General features: G+C 46.1%; 1 protein-coding gene across 5 annotated transcripts in view; it reads left to right on the top strand.

The window, feature by feature from the left end:
* The first annotated feature begins 273 nt into the window (after positions 1–273).
* Positions 274–17,892, top strand: part of MAF (MAF bZIP transcription factor) — a 371,554-nt gene continuing 353,935 nt past the window's right edge. The window contains exons 1-4 of one of the 5 annotated variants that reach the window (XM_060288333.1): positions 608–1,233; positions 1,407–2,581; positions 14,760–14,820; positions 16,944–17,140. In XM_060288333.1, the coding sequence (XP_060144316.1) occupies positions 1,446–2,581; positions 14,760–14,793 (1,170 nt within the window). In that variant the 5' untranslated portion in view covers positions 608–1,233; positions 1,407–1,445 and the 3' untranslated portion in view covers positions 14,794–14,820; positions 16,944–17,140. Of the gene's footprint in view, positions 1,234–1,275; positions 2,582–14,759; positions 14,821–16,943; positions 17,141–17,892 lie in introns of those variants that run through there. The other 4 variants (XM_060288336.2, XR_009559879.1, XM_060288334.1 and 1 more) reach the window with 4 other exon arrangements.

Genomic DNA, 17,892 nt, shown 5'->3' with positions numbered 1-17,892 from the left:
CGACGTCCTCCGCGCCGTCTGGACCTCTGCACACCCGCGCGCGGCCACCGGGAAGAGGGACAAAGAGTTTGGGCCAAGTTTGAGCTCCGGGCACTGCCAGGCTCGGGGGAAGGAAGGTTCCCCCGGGCGGACACCTGAGTGCCAAAGGTGGAGCAAGGAGAAAAAGCTACCCGGTGAATTCACGACCCTGGGGATGGTGGTCGGCGGGGTGTGGTGGGGGGCGGGGGGCGGCGGCCAATCCCGGCCGAGCGAGTGGCGGGCGAGCTGGGGCTCCGGAAGGCAGGCCTTTCTCGCTCCGAAGTAAAGCCAACCGTCCTGCCGGTCCACCCGGGTTTCCGCAGTCCCCCTGGAAAACTCCTTCCCCTCTTGCACCAAACTTTGCGCCGGGCTTTGCAACCTCCCGAGGAGGCTGCGGCACAGGAAGGGTTAAGACTGCCAGTCCCAGCTGACAGTCAGCTGATTGGGCCCTGATTGACAGCTCGGAAAAGTTTCCTTGTTTCTATATTATGCTAATTGCGGCCGCTCTCGCCGCCTCCCATTGGTCCGGAGTACCAGTCAATTTCCCTTTTGGGCCTGACGTCACAAGTGCTATAAAACTCAGCAATTGCTTTAAACTCTTCTTGCTGGATCAGAGGCTTTAAAATCTTTTTTTCATCTTCGAGCTGTAGCTCGGGCTGCTCGTCGGCTCGGCCTCTCCCCTTTTGCTCTCCGCCTCGCCTTTCCCCAGGACTTCGCTATTTCGCTTTAAAAAAAAAAAAGGCAAGAAAGAACTCCGCTCCCCCCTCCCTTTCCTCCAGCCCGGCTGCACCTCTGTCTTGCACTTGGCACGGAGGGAGGAAGACCGCGAGGTTGAGAGAGAGAGAGAGAGGAAAGGAAAAAAAAAAAAAAAAAAAAAAGCCAGGCAGAAGAGGAGGCGAGAAGCATGAAGTGTTAACTCCCCTGTGCCAAGGCCCGCGCCGCCCGGACAGCGGCCCGCCGCGCCTCCAGCCCCGAGCGGCCGCCGCGCGCGCCCCGCCTGCAGCCCGGGCCGGCGAGGCGAGCACTCCTTATGCAAAACGCGCAGCGGAGCGGCGAGCGGGGGACGCCGCGCACCCAGCCGGGCTCTTCTGGCTTCGCCGCCGCCGCCGCCACCGCAGCCCGCAGAGGACCTTCCCGAGCCTGAAGCCGCCGGCTCGGCGCGCTAGGAGGCGAGCAGGCGAGGAGGGGCCGGGGCGAGCGAGCAAGCACATTGGCGTGAGCAGGGGGGAGGGAGGGCGGGCGCGGGGGGCGCGGGCAGGGCGGGGGGTGTGTGTGCGCGCTCGGAGGTTTCGGGCCAGCCACCGCCGCGCGAGCTAGAAGCGCCCCAGCCCGGCAAGCTGGCTCACCCGCTGGCCACCCAGCACAGCCCGCTGGCCCCTCTCCTGCAGCCCATCTGGCGGAGCGGCGGCGGCGGCGGCGGCAGGAGAATGGCATCAGAACTGGCAATGAGCAACTCCGACCTGCCCACCAGTCCCCTGGCCATGGAATATGTTAATGACTTCGATCTGATGAAGTTTGAAGTGAAAAAGGAACCGGTGGAGACCGACCGCATCATCAGCCAGTGTGGCCGTCTCATCGCCGGGGGCTCGCTGTCCTCCACCCCCATGAGCACGCCGTGCAGCTCGGTGCCCCCTTCCCCCAGCTTCTCGGCGCCCAGCCCGGGCTCGGGCAGCGAGCAGAAGGCGCACCTGGAAGACTACTACTGGATGACCGGCTACCCGCAGCAGCTGAACCCCGAGGCGCTGGGCTTCAGCCCCGAGGACGCGGTCGAGGCGCTCATCAGCAACAGCCACCAGCTCCAGGGCGGCTTCGATGGCTACGCGCGCGGGGCGCAGCAGCTGGCCTCGGCGGCCGGGGCCGGCGCCGGCGCCTCCCTGGGCGGCAGCGGCGAGGAGATGGGCCCCGCCGCCGCCGTGGTGTCCGCCGTGATCGCCGCGGCCGCCGCGCAGAGCGGCGCGGGCCCGCACTACCACCACCACCACCACCACCACGCCGCCGGCCACCACCATCACCCGACGGCCGGCGCGCCCGGCGCCGCGGGCAGCGCGTCCGCCTCGGCCGGTGGCGCGGGCGGCTCGGGCGGCGGCGGCCCGGCCAGCGCCGGGGGCGGCGGCGGCGGAGGCGGCGGCGGCGGCGGCGGCGGCGGCGGCGGCGGGGGCGCGGCGGGGGCGGGGGGCGCCCTGCACCCGCACCACGCCGCCGGCGGCCTGCACTTCGACGACCGCTTCTCCGACGAGCAGCTGGTGACCATGTCGGTGCGCGAGCTGAACCGGCAGCTGCGCGGGGTCAGCAAGGAGGAGGTGATCCGGCTGAAGCAGAAGAGGCGGACCCTGAAAAACCGCGGCTATGCCCAGTCCTGCCGCTTCAAGAGGGTGCAGCAGAGGCACGTCCTGGAGTCCGAGAAGAACCAGCTGCTGCAGCAGGTCGACCACCTCAAGCAGGAGATCTCCAGGCTGGTGCGCGAGAGGGACGCGTACAAGGAGAAATACGAGAAGCTGGTGAGCAGCGGCTTCCGAGAAAACGGCTCGAGCAGCGACAACCCGTCCTCTCCCGAGTTTTTCATGTGAGTCTGACACGCGATCCCAGCTAGCCACCTTGATAAGTGCTCCGTGGGGGTCCGACTCGGGTGTGGGCTTGCCACTTCCAGAGCCTTACTCGCCACCGCCTCGCCCCCTCCCCTCCCGAGCTTGCCCCCCCCAGTTGCCCCCTGCGCGCACGCACACACACACACACACACACACACACACACAACACACACCGTGCTCCGAGTTGGTGGTGGTGGCGACGGCTGTTTTGAAGTCGGGGAGGGGCAGGTTGTCTGGCTCATGCATTGCCAATCTGAAATTCTCCATAACTCGCTAGCTTGTTTGTTTTTTCTTTTTTTTTTAACACTCCCCCCCGCCCAACGTGCTCAATGTTCAGCGATCTCGGCAGAGTTCCTCATGCTCACCTTTGAAGCCTGCATCATTCACATATTTTTTTCTTCTTCAGTTCATGAGCTGGTGTTCATTTTCTGTGTGTGTGTGTTTGTATTGTTTGGATTTTTTTTTTTAATTAGAATTTTTGGAGCTTGCTGTGTTACCTCCTTTTTTTTCCTCCCCACACTCCACCCTCACTCCCTCTCCACCCATCTCCTCTGAGATAAAAGAAAAAAAAGAAAAAAAAAAAGCTAAGTTTTTTTTTTTCTCCTCCTGAGTTCTTCGTATGAGATTGAGCTTGCAAAGGAAAAAAAAAAATGTGAAATGTTATACACTTGCAGCGTGCTGAGTTCCATCGGGTTTTTTTGAGCATTGTTATGCTAAAATAGAGGGGAAAAATCCTCGTGAACCTGCCACAATCAAGCCTGCATCAACCTTCTGGGTGTGACTCGTGAGTTTTGGTCCTTATGATGCCAAATCTGAGAGTTTAGTCTGCCATTTAAAAAACTCATTCTCATCTCATGCATTACGATGCTTGCTACTTTGTCTTAGCAACAATGAACTATAACTGTTTCAAAGACTTTATGGAAAAGAGACATTATATTAATAAAAAAAAGCCTGCATGCTGGACATGTATGGTATAATTATTTTTTTCTTTTTTTTTTTCCTTTTGGCTTGGAAATGGACGTTCGAAGACTTATGGCATTGGCATTCATACTTTTGTTTTATTGCCTCATGAGTTTTTTGAGTTCAGAACAAAAAAAAGTGCAACCGTAGAGCCTTCTTCCCATGAAAGTTTGCATCTGCTCCAAAACTGCTTTGAGTTACTCAGAACTTCAGCCTCCCATTGTAAATGCACTGAAGGGATTCCTTGTTAAAGATGCCAGAATGGGTTAAAAAATTTAACACGGCCAACAGTAAAGAACTCTTAATGCTTTCTTTTTAATAAGAATGACTGCCCCACTGGGGGGACTAAAATTGTGCTGTTGCCGAAAGCAGTCTAAAATTTATTTTTTAAAAACAGAAATCTGCCCCGTTATTTTTTTTGGTTTGTTTTCTCTTTCTTTTTCCTTTTTTTTTTTTTTTTTTTTTTTTGGCTTTTGGTCATTGTCAAATGTGGAATGCTATGGGTTTCTAGTATATAATTTAATTCTAGTTTTTATAATCTGTTAGCCCAGTTAAAATGTATGCTACAGATAAAGGAATGTTATAGATAAATTTGAAAGAGTTAGGTCTGTTTAGCTGTAGATTTTTTAAAAGATTGATGCACTAAATTGTTTACTGTTGTGATGTTAAGGGGGGTAGAGTTTGCAAGGGGACTGTTTAAAAAAAAGTAGCTTATACAGCATGTGCTTGCAACTTAAATATAAGTTGGGTATGTGTAGTCTTTGCTATACCACTGACTGTATTGAAAACCAAAGTATTAAAAGGGGAAGCACCCCTGTTTATATCTGTAGGGGTATTTTACATTCAAAATGTATGTTTTTTTTTTTTCAAAATTAAAGTATTTGGGACTGAATTGCACTAAGATATAACCTGCAAGCATATAATACAAAAAAAATTTGCAAAACTGTTTAGAACGCTAATAAATTGATGCAGTTATAAAAATGGCATTACTGCACAGTTTTAAGATGATGCAGATTTTTTTACAGTTGTATTGTGGTGCAGAACTGGATTTTCTGTAACTTAAAAAAAAATCCACAGTTTTAAAGGCAATAATCAGTAAATGTTATTTTCAGGGACTGACATCCTGTCTTTAAAAACAAAATGAAAAGTAAATCTTACCACAATAAATATAAAAAAATCTTGTCAGTTACTTTTCTTTTACATATTTTGCTGTGCAAAATTGTTTTATATCTTGAGTTACTAACTAACCACGCGTGATGTTCCTATGTGCTTTTCTTTCATTTTCAATTCTGGTTATATCAAGAGAAAGAATAATCTACAATAATAAACTGCATTTTTTTTTTTGATTCTGTACTCAGTTTCTTAGTGTACAGTTTAACTGGGCCCAACACTGCGTTAGAAGTGTAAAAGGCATCCTTTTCTCCAGAGGAGGGATTAATGGAGAAGTAATGAGGCAATAATTCAGAGTGAAACATAGGCTGTTTTGTGAGGTGGAAGGCCAGTCCCTTCCAATAATTAGTAATATTTAATATAAATGTAAATTACAATCTCTCAAAATCCCCCTCCCCCAGAGTTTTCAGTTTTCAAATAAGTAGAGACATCATTGCCCTGGTGGAAACAAACAAACAAAAATCCCAACCAGAGAGCAGGGCCTTCTCAGCCTCGCCCTGAGCTTCTCATCCCACCACACAGCCATCTAGAGGGAAACGAGCCCGGCAGAGAAGGCATTGGCAGAGGTGGCTTGGGCACATATGCATTCAATGGTAAAGATAAACAATTCTTGCCTTTTGGCTCAAATTGATTATTTTTCCTTCTTCCCTTACATGCCATGATTTTCTTGTTAGCAAGGCCTGACAGGATTTCACATCAACACTTCGGACAAATTACAGTTGTTTGTTTGTTCCTTAACTTTGAAGGTCATTCGTCTTAAATAGGAAAAAGAAAAATCCACCTCTCACAGAAGTCCAAGTACGTATCTGGGTGTAAGCTGTTATTAAATCATATTTCCCTGTGAATATTTAGCTGAGGGCTTCTCCACGTAGATGAGCTGGTAATGATTTCAGAGCACCTTAGCTCCTGGAATACAAGCAGAAAATAACGCCTGGTTGGAATAAAGGCTGTGCTTGGATTTATCGGCCTTTACCCCAACACAGTCTACGTGTGCGGGCTCACTTAAAAGATCCCTTGGAAAGTCTGGAGCTACCTTCACTAACAGCATTGACCTATTTTAAAATGACACAAATTCATGCAACTAATGTTACAAATTCATGCAGTTTGCATTCTTCAGCAACTTCCCCTAGATGGCTAATAGAATGTTAGACAAAGCCAACACTGTTTTGAAAATATAGCCAAACACGGTGACTTTTGTTTTATTTTGTTTTCTGTTCTTCAAAAAATAATAATAACAATAATATTGCAACTCTGAACGAAGGCCTGATTTTGAGGAAAACAGGTTGTGCTTGGCGCTGATGAGCTCTGGCCGGTGTGTCAGCCTTCCTACCCTTTTTCACAGAACATGAAGACAGTGGATAGGGCCCCCGAATCCACACTTCATTTTGCTTTAACACAGGTCTTAATAGTAAACCTACCTCCATGTGCTTGAAGTTAGCTGTTCTTCTCTGTCTCAGAGTTCTTGTTTTGTTTTGTTTTGTTTTGTTTTTTTGGTCCGATCCCAACGAGGAGATTTGCAGTCTCCCCCTGTAGAAGCAGAAATATCGCTTATACAGGAAGCCCAGCATCTGACACAAAATTTTAGGCAAACGTTTTCAAAATAACAGTGACCTGGATGGAGTGACTGCAGTTACCTCATGAGGAATAGCCACTTGCGAAAAAATACAGTGGTCCAACAATTAAGCATTTTGGTAGGCCCCTACAAGGCAGTTTAATATAATAAGCAGGTTTTTGCCCCAAATATGAAAACGCCAAATACACAGGTGCTGGCAAAAAAGTGAGGTTTTGGTGGCTGCCTTTAAGAGAAGGCTAACTCCTAATGAAAGGCACTTTCAGAAATAACCATTACTAAAAACTTTGAAATGTAATGAGAGTGGTGAACACAAATACATGCTTTTTTTTTTTTTTTTAAACAAAGAAATCCTGCCTGAGTGCCCTTACTACCAATAAGTCTCTACATTTTTTTTTTAATCATGTAAGGAAATCTAGCTTTCCCTTTACACTGCATTTGAGTCTTTGTCTAAATAGTGTTAAAATTCCTTTCATTCCAAATACAGAACTGAGCCCACTCACAGGTTGGAGCCGTCGGTGGGATACACCACATTTTGGAAGCCCCACAGCGTCATGTGCTTACCCGTGTGTTCACAAAATGAAATTTACGTGAGAACTGTATTTTTATTATTTTTATTACTATCTGCAGTCATGGAACACAGCCTACCCCTGACTTCTGTTTAGTTTCCTTTTTAAAAAAATAAATGTGTTAAGAGATGAAAGCTATTAAATGTATAAGCTCCCTGCTAATTAACTGTGCCTCCTGTCTGAGGATCATACAGACCCACAGAAAAGCACGCTGGTGTTTCTTACTTTACGATGCGCCAGAATGAATAGATGCGATTGTTTTCAACCTGTAATATTGGTTTTTTAAAAAAAAATCCACTGAAATTTACAAGGTATGTGCGTTGATATGAAGGGAAGTGTCACAGAAGGTTAACAGCTAGCATTTTTAAAGCCTATGTAGACATGCACACTCTAAACAGTACTTTTTCACGCTTCGTTGTTTCTCTGGCAGATAATTTTACTAAGAAGAAAAATAAATAAATAATTGACCCCCCCTCCCCAAGCAGATGCCACGGGCAGAAGCTTTAACAGAGCCGAGCACCCTGCTTTTCTCTCGGGCCCTGGATAGTATTGTATTTTCAGTGATGTCAAACGTGGTCATTCATCAGACAGAGCCGTAAGTGAAACCAATGTTAGTTAAGTACACCCCCTCCGTGTGCTTTTTTTTTCCTCCCCCTTCTCTGCTCTCAGGCATCCACAAAGTCACCTCCCATGTTTTCTTTTTTTTCCAGAACCGTGTAATAATTTTTTACAGTGTATCCGACACATTAATAGATTGACCTCAAATAGGCAGAGATTCTACTTCCTGATCTCAGTGAGGAAATGATGTGTAGATAATCATGTTTATCTGCCTTCATGCCATAACCACCTGGACTCTCAACAGAGGCCATTCCGACGCGAGATGCTGCATTTCTTACTGAACGCGGGATTCTAAGGCTCTGATCTTTTCCCCCTTATACCTTTACCCCGGTAGTTTTTATTCAGTAACGTTGATTCGAGATACTTCTGCTCTTAAATAGGACGTCCCCTTGCCAAACCACCAGCTTTAAGGTTAAACACAGCGTACAGGGGGCAAATGGTAACCACGCTTGCAAACATGGGGCGCAGCTGTCTCAGTAGCCACATTCCCAGCGTGTCCTTGTCTGAAATGACTGAAGTGGCTTGTGACACATTCAGAGGTTCCCGAGTACAGTAGTTGGAAGGTTTTTGCTGTTGTCTTTGTTTTTGGTTCAGACCAACTTACTTCCGTATTCACCCTTGGCTTGATCAAATGTACTCCCCCGGTGTTCTAGGCCAATCAATGTATTTAAAAGTCTGCTGGCCGCACAGGTATCTCAATTTTTTGCCTGTCGGTAGTTAAGGACTAACAGAGATAGGTTGGAAGACTGAGGTCCACGCGTGACAACCTTTAGCCGTCTGATTTCCGTGCCAGAAAAACACAGCCAAAGCTGCGGGGCTTACTTCTCGTATAAACATGGGATCAGAGAGGCTAGGAAGCCAGGTTCACCCGCTTTACACTGCTCGTCTGCGAGGCTCCCCACTGCGATTTACTTTCGTTTGATATATTTTTAAATTTTGTCCCTTTTCTTGAAGAAATGTCTTCATTCGTAGGGAAGAGATAACTACCGTGAGAGGCTATCCTTTTCACCACTTCTGATTATTACTCAGGAGGCTAGATGAATAATTTGGGGTCGGTGCCTTCCTTGTTGTCCAGAGTAAAATAAGAGAAACCTAGTTTGTTCTCACTCTGGGCCCATCCTAAATTTAAAAGATGTCCCAAGTCCAAGGCTGGGCAGACAGTAGCCATAAGGGAGAGGTGGTCCAGCCCTCCAGCCCACTGAATCAGGATGAGTTCGTTTGTTTTTGTATTTGTTTAAAAACAGAGCAGGAGCCTTCACCCACCTTCTGATAACACTGCTTTTCTCACTTTTGATATAAATCTTCAAAATCTAGACATCACACAGCCCCAGAAAAGGGAAATTCTCTCCAAGCCTGGCTCCACCACGGCTCTTGAACAAACCCAGCTCTGTCTGGCATTTTTTTTTTCTCCAGCGGGGGTAGGGGACAGGGTGAGAGAATTTCAGTCTCCCAGGCTGTCTCATGATTGCCGGGGCATAAAGAAGTACAGTCCTGCAACAATGTGGGAACATCTTTACCCTTTAGAGAGGGACAAAACAAAAAACAAAGCAAATCAGATTGCTTGGCACGAAGGCGTAGCAAAACCCCAGGCTCTCCATTCCTTTGTAGCATCTGTGGGAGGTGAGAAATGAGGCAAGCCAGAGCGAACGGTGACGCAGACTTCGAAGGCAAGAGTCGCCCAGTGTACACATTTGCACACAGGTGCAAACCAGGTTCAGCTGTCCGTTTCTTTCCTGTATGTTCACGTGTGTTTCTGTTTTGAAAATTTTAGAGATCGAACCCCAATTAAGAGCTCCGAGGAAATTGCAGATGTCTTAATTTGGGGGCATTTATAAATATTTCAATCTGTGATTTTGCAGTGGGGACATTGGAGACATTGGATGTGTTATGCCCATATTTCTGTGGTCACCGCAGTAGGTTTGATGGCATGGTGACCGTTTTTATTGCTTAAATTTGAAAGCCCTTTGTGTGTTTTCCCTAAGTTTGCCCAATATAACAAGGCCAATATAGAAAGAACACATCAACGGCACCCAGAAATCAGACCTTTCTATGAATGTGCATCAGAGTTGGACAGTTTTAAGAAATTCACAAAACGCATTTTCCACAGAGAGGCTATGATTGGAATGCACAGTTCTCTACCCAGATCGTAGTCATCTGCTAAGCATCTCTTCCCTGTTGAACACAATTCATTTGCTTTTCCTTTCTTTTTGTCAAGTAACAATTTTTTCTATAATTAGAACTCGGGATTGCAAAATCACATTCCTCCCTTCTCCACAGATTCTTGGATCTTTCGTTACGATTAGAAAGGGGCATTAATTCGAGAAGGGAGGATGAGGGAGGGGTGTCTGTGGAGCTTTGGGAGAGGAGGAGAGGAAGTAGAAATAGTTCTGTGCTCACCTCCCCACGCCCCCTTGGCCTCCACCCAGCCCAGGCCTGGGTGTGAGTTACACGCTGGGGATTGGGATTCTGAATTTATTCTAAATATTCTGATCACCAACCTTGAGTGTTTCCAAGCTAAGATGCCAAAGAATGGTTTTTCCTTGTGGTTGGTTCTTTCGGTTAGGAAATAGGAGAGGCCATGAAACCTTATAGAACTGGGAGAGGAGGCGTGGTAACCGCTCTTCTGAGAGACTCCCCAGAAAGGATGGTTGTGAAGGGAATCCTGGGCTGAGAACTCCGGTCAGCAGTGCCGAGTTCCCTTTTGCAACCAAAATCTGTCCTGGTTCTGCATGACTTCATCCACTTCTGGAAGCCTGTGGAAGTGGGTTTCTGGTCTCCTTTGGGGGATTTTCCAGAAGGAAAGCAGGCCTGAGGATCCCAGAAAAATAGGCAATCCCAAACTAGGCCCAGAGGAGCAGAGGGCAGGTAGCGGCTGGTGTGCAGGGGCTGGGGGGAGTATTACTAACAAGAGACGGACCTTGGCTTATGACCCCCAGTTGCCAGGGGTCAACTCTAGGTCATTCCTAGGGCCCTAGCTTCCCACCAGGCTAGATGTGTTTGCAGGGTGACTGACAGGCCTCTGGCAGACCCTGAAATCCCCGTGATCCCTAAAAGCAATAGAGATGTCCTTAGCTCCAGGGCTTTGGCCCCTTACCACCTGGTCCCTGTCCCATCCCAGTGTCCTCTCTATAATTTCTGGCATCTCCACCCCCCATGCCTAGTCACCAGGGCCATCAGAGAGACTCAGAAATCACTACCTTGTACCAGAAGGCAGTCACCTAAGCTGAGCCTTCGGACCCATTAAGTCACTTCTGGGGCAAGTCCAGTGCAGACAAAGGCAGGGATGCAGAGGAGAGCTGGGAAGTGGCTCTGGCATGTCTAAGGCCAGCGGGAGCTGCCCACGCCAAGGACTTTGAAGCCTGGAATGAAGGAGATGAAGGCGGGGAGGATGCTGAGGTCCCGTCTCCCAGTTTCCATGCATGCCCTCTCCCCACGCATGCCCTGCACCCTCCACCCCACCCGACCCCCTCCCGGTCTACATTTGTTCTGCGCGGCCCATTCACTCTGGGCATCACTGCCCTGGCCAGGTGCACTCCGCATCCTCAGGGTCCCCTGGCCACTGCACCAAGCGCAGAAGGACAGGAAGCAGGGCCCGCGCGGTCGGGTCCAGCGGCTGCCAGAGGCCAAGAGGAGTCCCCGCGTGCCTCAGGCCCTGGGCTGCGCCCCGGGGGACCAGCAGGCTCAGGACGCTAGCAAAGCAGCTCCCCTCCGAGATGCCCGCGCCCGTGCTGGGGCACCACCGGCGGCCACTCCCAGCAAGCCCCAGGGCCCCGCACCCACCCGGTGCCCGCGACCCAGCTGGGTACTTGGGTTTGTATTGGGATTTGGTTTAAGGTTTCCAAGAGGACTGCCCTGGCCACAGTGGAGCCCTTGGGGACATTGAAAATACCTGCTCTGCTGCGCTCTGGGGTGGGCACATGGAAGGAGGGAGTGGGGTTCAGCCCTAAAAGGCTCCGCCTTTCACCTTGGGACACCCCCCATCCCACCTTCCAGCTGCCCCAGGAACCTTCTGCAAATAAGAGCATCAGCTCCAGATCATTTGATTTTTACTCTATTAATTTTCCGGCCCATTTCCAGATCTAGATTTTTTTTTTTTTTCCTGCTCTGGTTAGAGACAGTGAAGAGGCAAAAGAAAAAGAAGGAAATCTAGATAGACTGTTTTAAAATCTTTCTAGAAATCTCCATACAGTTGGGGTTTTCCTTGATAGAGTTTGACGTTTATTGCAGAGGAAAGCTACTCAGGAAAACTTTATTAGGATTTCACCCACAGCTCCAGCAAGAGGGGCTTGCTTGCATTCCCAGATTTAACACAGTTGCTGTCAAATCTCAGGCACTCAGAAACTGTCTAAAGAGGAGAAACTTGAAAACAACTAATTTCAGAAGGGAGACCTTCCATGTAGGATTTTATAGGGACCTTCAGTTTTTTGGATCCTTGAGTGTGAAGCAGTTAAGCATCATTGCACCTTCTTAAATAAATCCCCCCCCCCGCTTTTTTCCTTTTTCTTTGCTTAAGGAAGGATTCATAAACGTGCAGATAAATATGTTGAAACGAAAGCAATGGTCTCAGCATCTGACGCACTTTTACACTGTCAGATTCTACTGAGATCTTTTTTCTTAGAATGGGGGAAACCGGCAGTCATCATTCTCAGATGAAATCTGTTAAAAGATGATAGTCGAGTCTGTTTTCAGGCAATGGATCCAACATCTTCTTTCATCTGCCATTTATCTATCTATCTGATCTATTTATGGAACTGTAACACATTGTAGGGGGTAGGCTATTAAAAGATAAATCTACCATTTCCACATTAGGACACAGACACGATCACACGACAGAGTTCTTTTCGGTCTACTCTATGTGTTGGCAGGCGGGAGCCAAACCTAGCCTGAATGGTCTGTCTTAGAATAATCATCTTCCCATAAAACCTTCGCTGGACTTGGCATGACTCAGAGCATCGCAGAGGTGCGTGCTGCCCATCTGTATGTTCTCAGGGTGCACTGTCCGTGTTAATTCCCTGCACTGTACCGGTAGTGAGACCTTTAAAATCTTCCTTGGAATATCACTGTACATTCCTATGCTATTTTAAAAGTACTATTTAATGGTTAGGTAAATAGATCCCAGTTTTCAAGGCTCTGTGCTAGCAGACGTCTGGCTTCGACTACACCGCTGGGGTCAGGATGGAAAATCTCCTATCCTGCTCCGCTGTGAGACCCCTTTGCCCTCCACCACCCTTCCCCAGTGACTAGCCTGGGTGAGGGTGATGAGAACAGAAAATGGCAATGGCTTTTGGACCCTACTGAGGTGTGCAAACAGAATCTCTCTCTCCCCAGCTTTTGAGAGTAAATGCCTTGATAACAGGATGGGTTCCCCAGGTGGCCAGAGAATAGAGGTCATCTTGAGGAAAGGGACACCAATGATCTAAAAAGGACATCTACTTTATGAAATTTCAGGCAAGATTCCAAATACGCATTTAATGAGGTCCGATTCTTTTTCTCCAGAAATAACAGAGGCTATGAGTGAGCCGGTCAGGAAGGCAAAGGGGCATTTTGCAAAGTCTCCGTTCAATTATTGCTTTGTAATATTGTTCTAAAATTGAAAAATGCCTCACGAGTCTATGATCTCCTGTAAATATTCCTTGCAGAAGCTTAACATACGTTTGCACTGCCCCAAAGGAATTACAAAAATATTCCCTCCACAATCTCTTAAGCTTTTAAACTCTATTCACTAGCATTTCTAGAAGAATCTGATGTTCCTAAAGACTTTTTTTTTTAAGTGACCTTATATGGGAAGTTTTCTTGTTTTGTTTTGTTTGTTTGTTTGAGATTAGCCATTTGAAGTTGAAATGGAGAATAATTGATATCACAGATAACACTTCCAGGTTTTATAACTTCAGTATGTTTCTTGTTTCTTTTTTTTTTTTTTTTGGCATAGAAAGAATTTATTTGGCAAAAGATTAGTGTATACTCTGACATGAAAGAGTATTTTGTGCCGTAATGTTTTAAAAGCATTTCTAACGTGAAATGTGGATGAAAGCCCATGATGTATTTGGGGCAGCTCTGACAGATATGAATACAAATTTGTTTATATGAGTATTTTAATGCATAGTCAGACCATTTAGATAAAGGGAACTGGGAAAATTATAGAGTTACGCTAAATGAAAATTTAAGTAAAAGGTTCTGTCAGTTACAGCGGCCTACAGATTTCAGTAGGTGTATGCGTTGTGTGTATTTTTTCACACCAATTGTAAAGTAATTCAAATAAAAGTGGGGTAGATTAAAGAAGAATAACTGAATCTCCACGTTGGAAAAAAAATTAGATTGACTTACTGGTTTATCACAGTTATTGTACCCAGATTGACTGTAACCATGTTGAATTTTTTAAATTAGATTTTAAATATATTTTGACAGTCTGAACTTGTAGAGTGTGGCTAACTAGGGGGAGAAATGACAGGTCTGCTTTGTTATTAAACTGCTGTCTGGAAAATATTGGACTCCGTACAGTAAATGATAATTATTTTGCCACTTACATTAGTATAGCTAATAGCAGTAAGGGGTTTTTGAACCATAGAAAGCTAACTACTTTGAATTACTGTGCTTTGTTATTCACTGTGAAGCAAAAAGACGTTTTTTTTTTCTAAAGCAATCTCATTTTCATATTACCGTTCTAAGCATTCTCTGCTACTAATTTAAACAGAGAGGAAGTTAACAAATAAAAGGGTGGTCTCTAAATGGTTCTATTTGTTAAGAGAACATCTGCAATTAAGGTCATCAGTACCAGCAGAAGAGACCAGGGCAATGGAAGAGGAGGGGGGAAGATGGAAGAGAAACAGGCCCTAGTAAAGAGCCAGGGTTTGGTTTGGGTTCCCTGGGGATGGGCAGTCTTTGAACACTTGAGAGACACCCATCAGAGACCATTCACATCCTCCTCCATCGTGAACCCAGGATCGCTTGGTTCTCTGAACTGAGGGCAGCTCTAAAGCTGCTCCAGGCTGCCAGGCCAGTGGGCATCACTGGCTCAACCCCCCGGGACCAGAGCAAGAGTGGAGAGGGGTCGTTGAAGAAGCATCCCACGCCATTCTCTTCCATGTGAACCCTTCCTCTGGCAGGGCTGAGACCAGGATGCCAAAGCAAATGGACCTAAATCACTCTTCTTTTGGTCTCATTCTGCCCTTTTCATAGGTAGTTAGGCTGCCTTGAACATACTGTCCTTCTAAAGCCCTCTTCATGGTTATTAATGACCCTTTGTTTATTTTAATATATTTACTAAATCAGGTACCCAAGGGAATCCTCTACATCAGTGATGTGAAAAATCCTGTTGCCTGAAGTCAAAGAGGTACATCTTGATTTCTGATTTGCATGTGCTTGTTTGAGTGCATTTTCCATGAGGGAGACAGCAAGCGAGCAAAGCGAGTGAGGAATGCTGATCGCTTTCGAGGCGCGAAGGTCTCCTGCTTTAGTGGTTTTAGCATTGGGGTTTCACATGTACGTAAATGGTGATACCAGATGCTGAAGTGAAGGATGCATTGTGTGTTGAGACGAGCATGCATGCATTTTTATATTGATTTCATGACGTAGGTGTGGTGTACAGAGTACTAATCCAGTCCGAGTGGATCTCAGATCTTTCGCCTTAACTAGCGTGAGTCTGTTGACTCATCTTTATATTTGAATGTCAGACAATTTGCGTTGTCCCCCTCCTGTGTCCAAATGTGAGTTTGGAGCCACTCCTCCCTTCAAATGTAGGCAGAGGGAGGCAGAAATGTGATTTTCACCTATAAAAAAATGAAATTAAGCTATTTAAATGGGTTTTCAATTACAGGGATCCCGGGGTGAATTTAATTATGAATCCTCTTCGTTTAGAGAGCTAGACCAACACTCTTACACCAATAATTACTTAGTGTTATCGTTTTATGTATTCCTGTTACGTCTTATTGGCTAATGGAATGAAGTTTGACTTTTTTTTTTTTTTATTAAATTTGCTTGCTGAGAAATTTGCATGAAATACAGCTTTGGGTTTAAGTCCCACCGTCAAATTGCTACTGTTTAAGAAGGAGACACTTTAAGAATCCAGTGAATTGAGGGTGTCAGGAAACAGACCCGGATTTTTTCCTGCTCTTCTGATATGGTATCTGATTACTTACTTTTACACGTTATTATAAGGAAAGGCTTTGAATAACTGGACTGTGAATATTTAACATGATTTCTTTCCTAGCCTTAAACAAAATTAACATTTTCTTTAATAGCTCTCATACATAGATTTTAACTAAGTGTACACCTTTGGGATTAATTTGTGTATCCTTGTGTATGCATGCCATACCGATACTTTATTCCTGTCTCTTTCTATTCCTTTCTTTTATCCCTGTCCTTATAATTGCAGTTTGAAAGCCATCTATTAAATATAATGATCCAGACACACCGGGCAGGTTTTGTTACACCGAAACCATCCATTTTGAGCAAAGAGTTAATGAACTTTTAAGGCAAGATTCACCCGGGTCTTGACCCCACCCCCCGTAATATTTCATATAAGGTTACTGGCGGGAGAGAAATCAAATTTCAGCTGTGAACATGATTGACAGGTGAGCGTGAGGAAGAGAAAGGCATTTGGCTAGATGGGGAATTTGGAGAGGAGGACAATTCCTCCAAGTTACTCTGTGGTATTAGGTATTATAAGCTGATATATGAAAAGTTCAATACTTGATACTCCTGGGAGAGTTACTTAGTTTATTTTCAGAAAGTCACTTTGGTTAAGAGATTTCAGTCCTGGAAGCCAAAAATGGGGAATCACTAGCTTTCTGCTGTCTTGCTGATTTCCACTATGTACAACTTTGTGGCTTATTTCTGGCAACTTTCTAGGCTAGAGTGTGAGAATTAAATCACAAGCCATTTGGGGAGGCATTTGATTATTTTATTTATTCTCAGAAACACAGTCTAGATTATATTCTGGTTCTTGGGCATATTACAGAATAGTCATCCTAAGTGGTATCACAAAAAGATCAAATTCTCCATTTTCCTAGCATCCCTTGATCCTAACATTTTCCATTAGTGCACGTTCCAGCTTAACATACGCAAATCTACCCAAGTGCATGATTTATCAAGGTTGTGCCTTCTAAGCAAAGTCTTCTAACATGACGATCAAGAGAGACAACAGTCCCACACTGCCGTTTGATGTCAGTTTCTCCATGGTAGCATCCCTGGGTCAGGTGTGATGTTAGCATCGTCACCATGGAAAGAAGTGATGGTGTTGCTTGACCCTAAGACAAAGAGTGGCTTTGGAATTCACCTTAGAGCCTGTCTCTTAGTGTGAACTGTCAAAAGGAGGTAACACAACTACTCATGGTTGGCACCAAAACTGAAAGCAGGCCTTTAATACATGCTCTTTCATCTTGTGTGTTGAAACACTAATTTCGGGAGATACTGGTGGACCTTAGCCTGCTGATGTGTATGCTCTACCCATTACAGATGTTCCTGACATTGGCTAAGACCCATCCGGATGCAACCGAGCCTTAACAGAGCTGCCTTGGGGCAGGGCAGGTCGGACACATATAACATAGGGGAGAGGCCTGTTGGTAGCTTTCCTGTCTCCCGTGGGAGTTTCCTGATGGAACTTGTAAAAACAGCTCTTCCCGGGTTCTAAGTACCCGTCACTTTTTTTTTTTCCTAGTCTTAACAATTAGCTGAGTGGATATGTTTTATCCTGACTGTACCTATGCTGACGTGAATTCAAACCAATGTAAGGAAGGCTTTACTCTGTTCTGAACTGGGATATAAACAAAAAACACAGTAAAAGGACTCCGAAATCTTGTTTCTCCTTTGTATAACGTGTCCTCCCACGTTGCCAGGAATCACCCAGAAATAAAACGCAAGCATGGTTTCCCAATGTCCAGTGTCAATGTGGGTACCTGAGCCCAGCTATTTAATTCCAACATAAAATTAAAGATGTCATGACCATATTTCCTTTGCAGAGTCCATCAAAATATTTTAACAGAAATGGTGAATGAGGTGTTCTCGGGCAAAGGCCATGGGAAAACACAGACCGTAAGTTTTCGTCTCCTGGTGCCTCGGTTTGAAAAGCCCACGTGAGAACCGTGGCTTCACTGCAGACCCCTCAGGGCCTCTTGGTCCTCAGCTTTTAGAGTAACTGCCCCGTCCTGGAAGACAGCAAGGGGTAGGATGCTGTCTGGCACGCAGATCTGGAGAGCAGACCAATCCGTCACAGATGCCATGAGTATGTCTTAAGCACATTACATCACTGTATTTGTTGGCACTGAGAAAATAAGGGAAAATAATTCTGTTTAAAGCGTTTTATTACTGGGACTAACTTACCGAATTGTTTGTTGTTGTTGTTTGTTTAATCAGATTATGCTCCTGCCCAAGCCCCCCCCTCCCCCTTTCCATACAAGGCTGCCTA

This window comes from Globicephala melas, chromosome 19 (assembly GCF_963455315.2).
Source record: "Globicephala melas chromosome 19, mGloMel1.2, whole genome shotgun sequence".
NCBI classification, from domain to species: domain Eukaryota; kingdom Metazoa; phylum Chordata; class Mammalia; order Artiodactyla; family Delphinidae; genus Globicephala; species Globicephala melas.
This window is presented reverse-complemented; position numbering and strand designations above follow the sequence as displayed.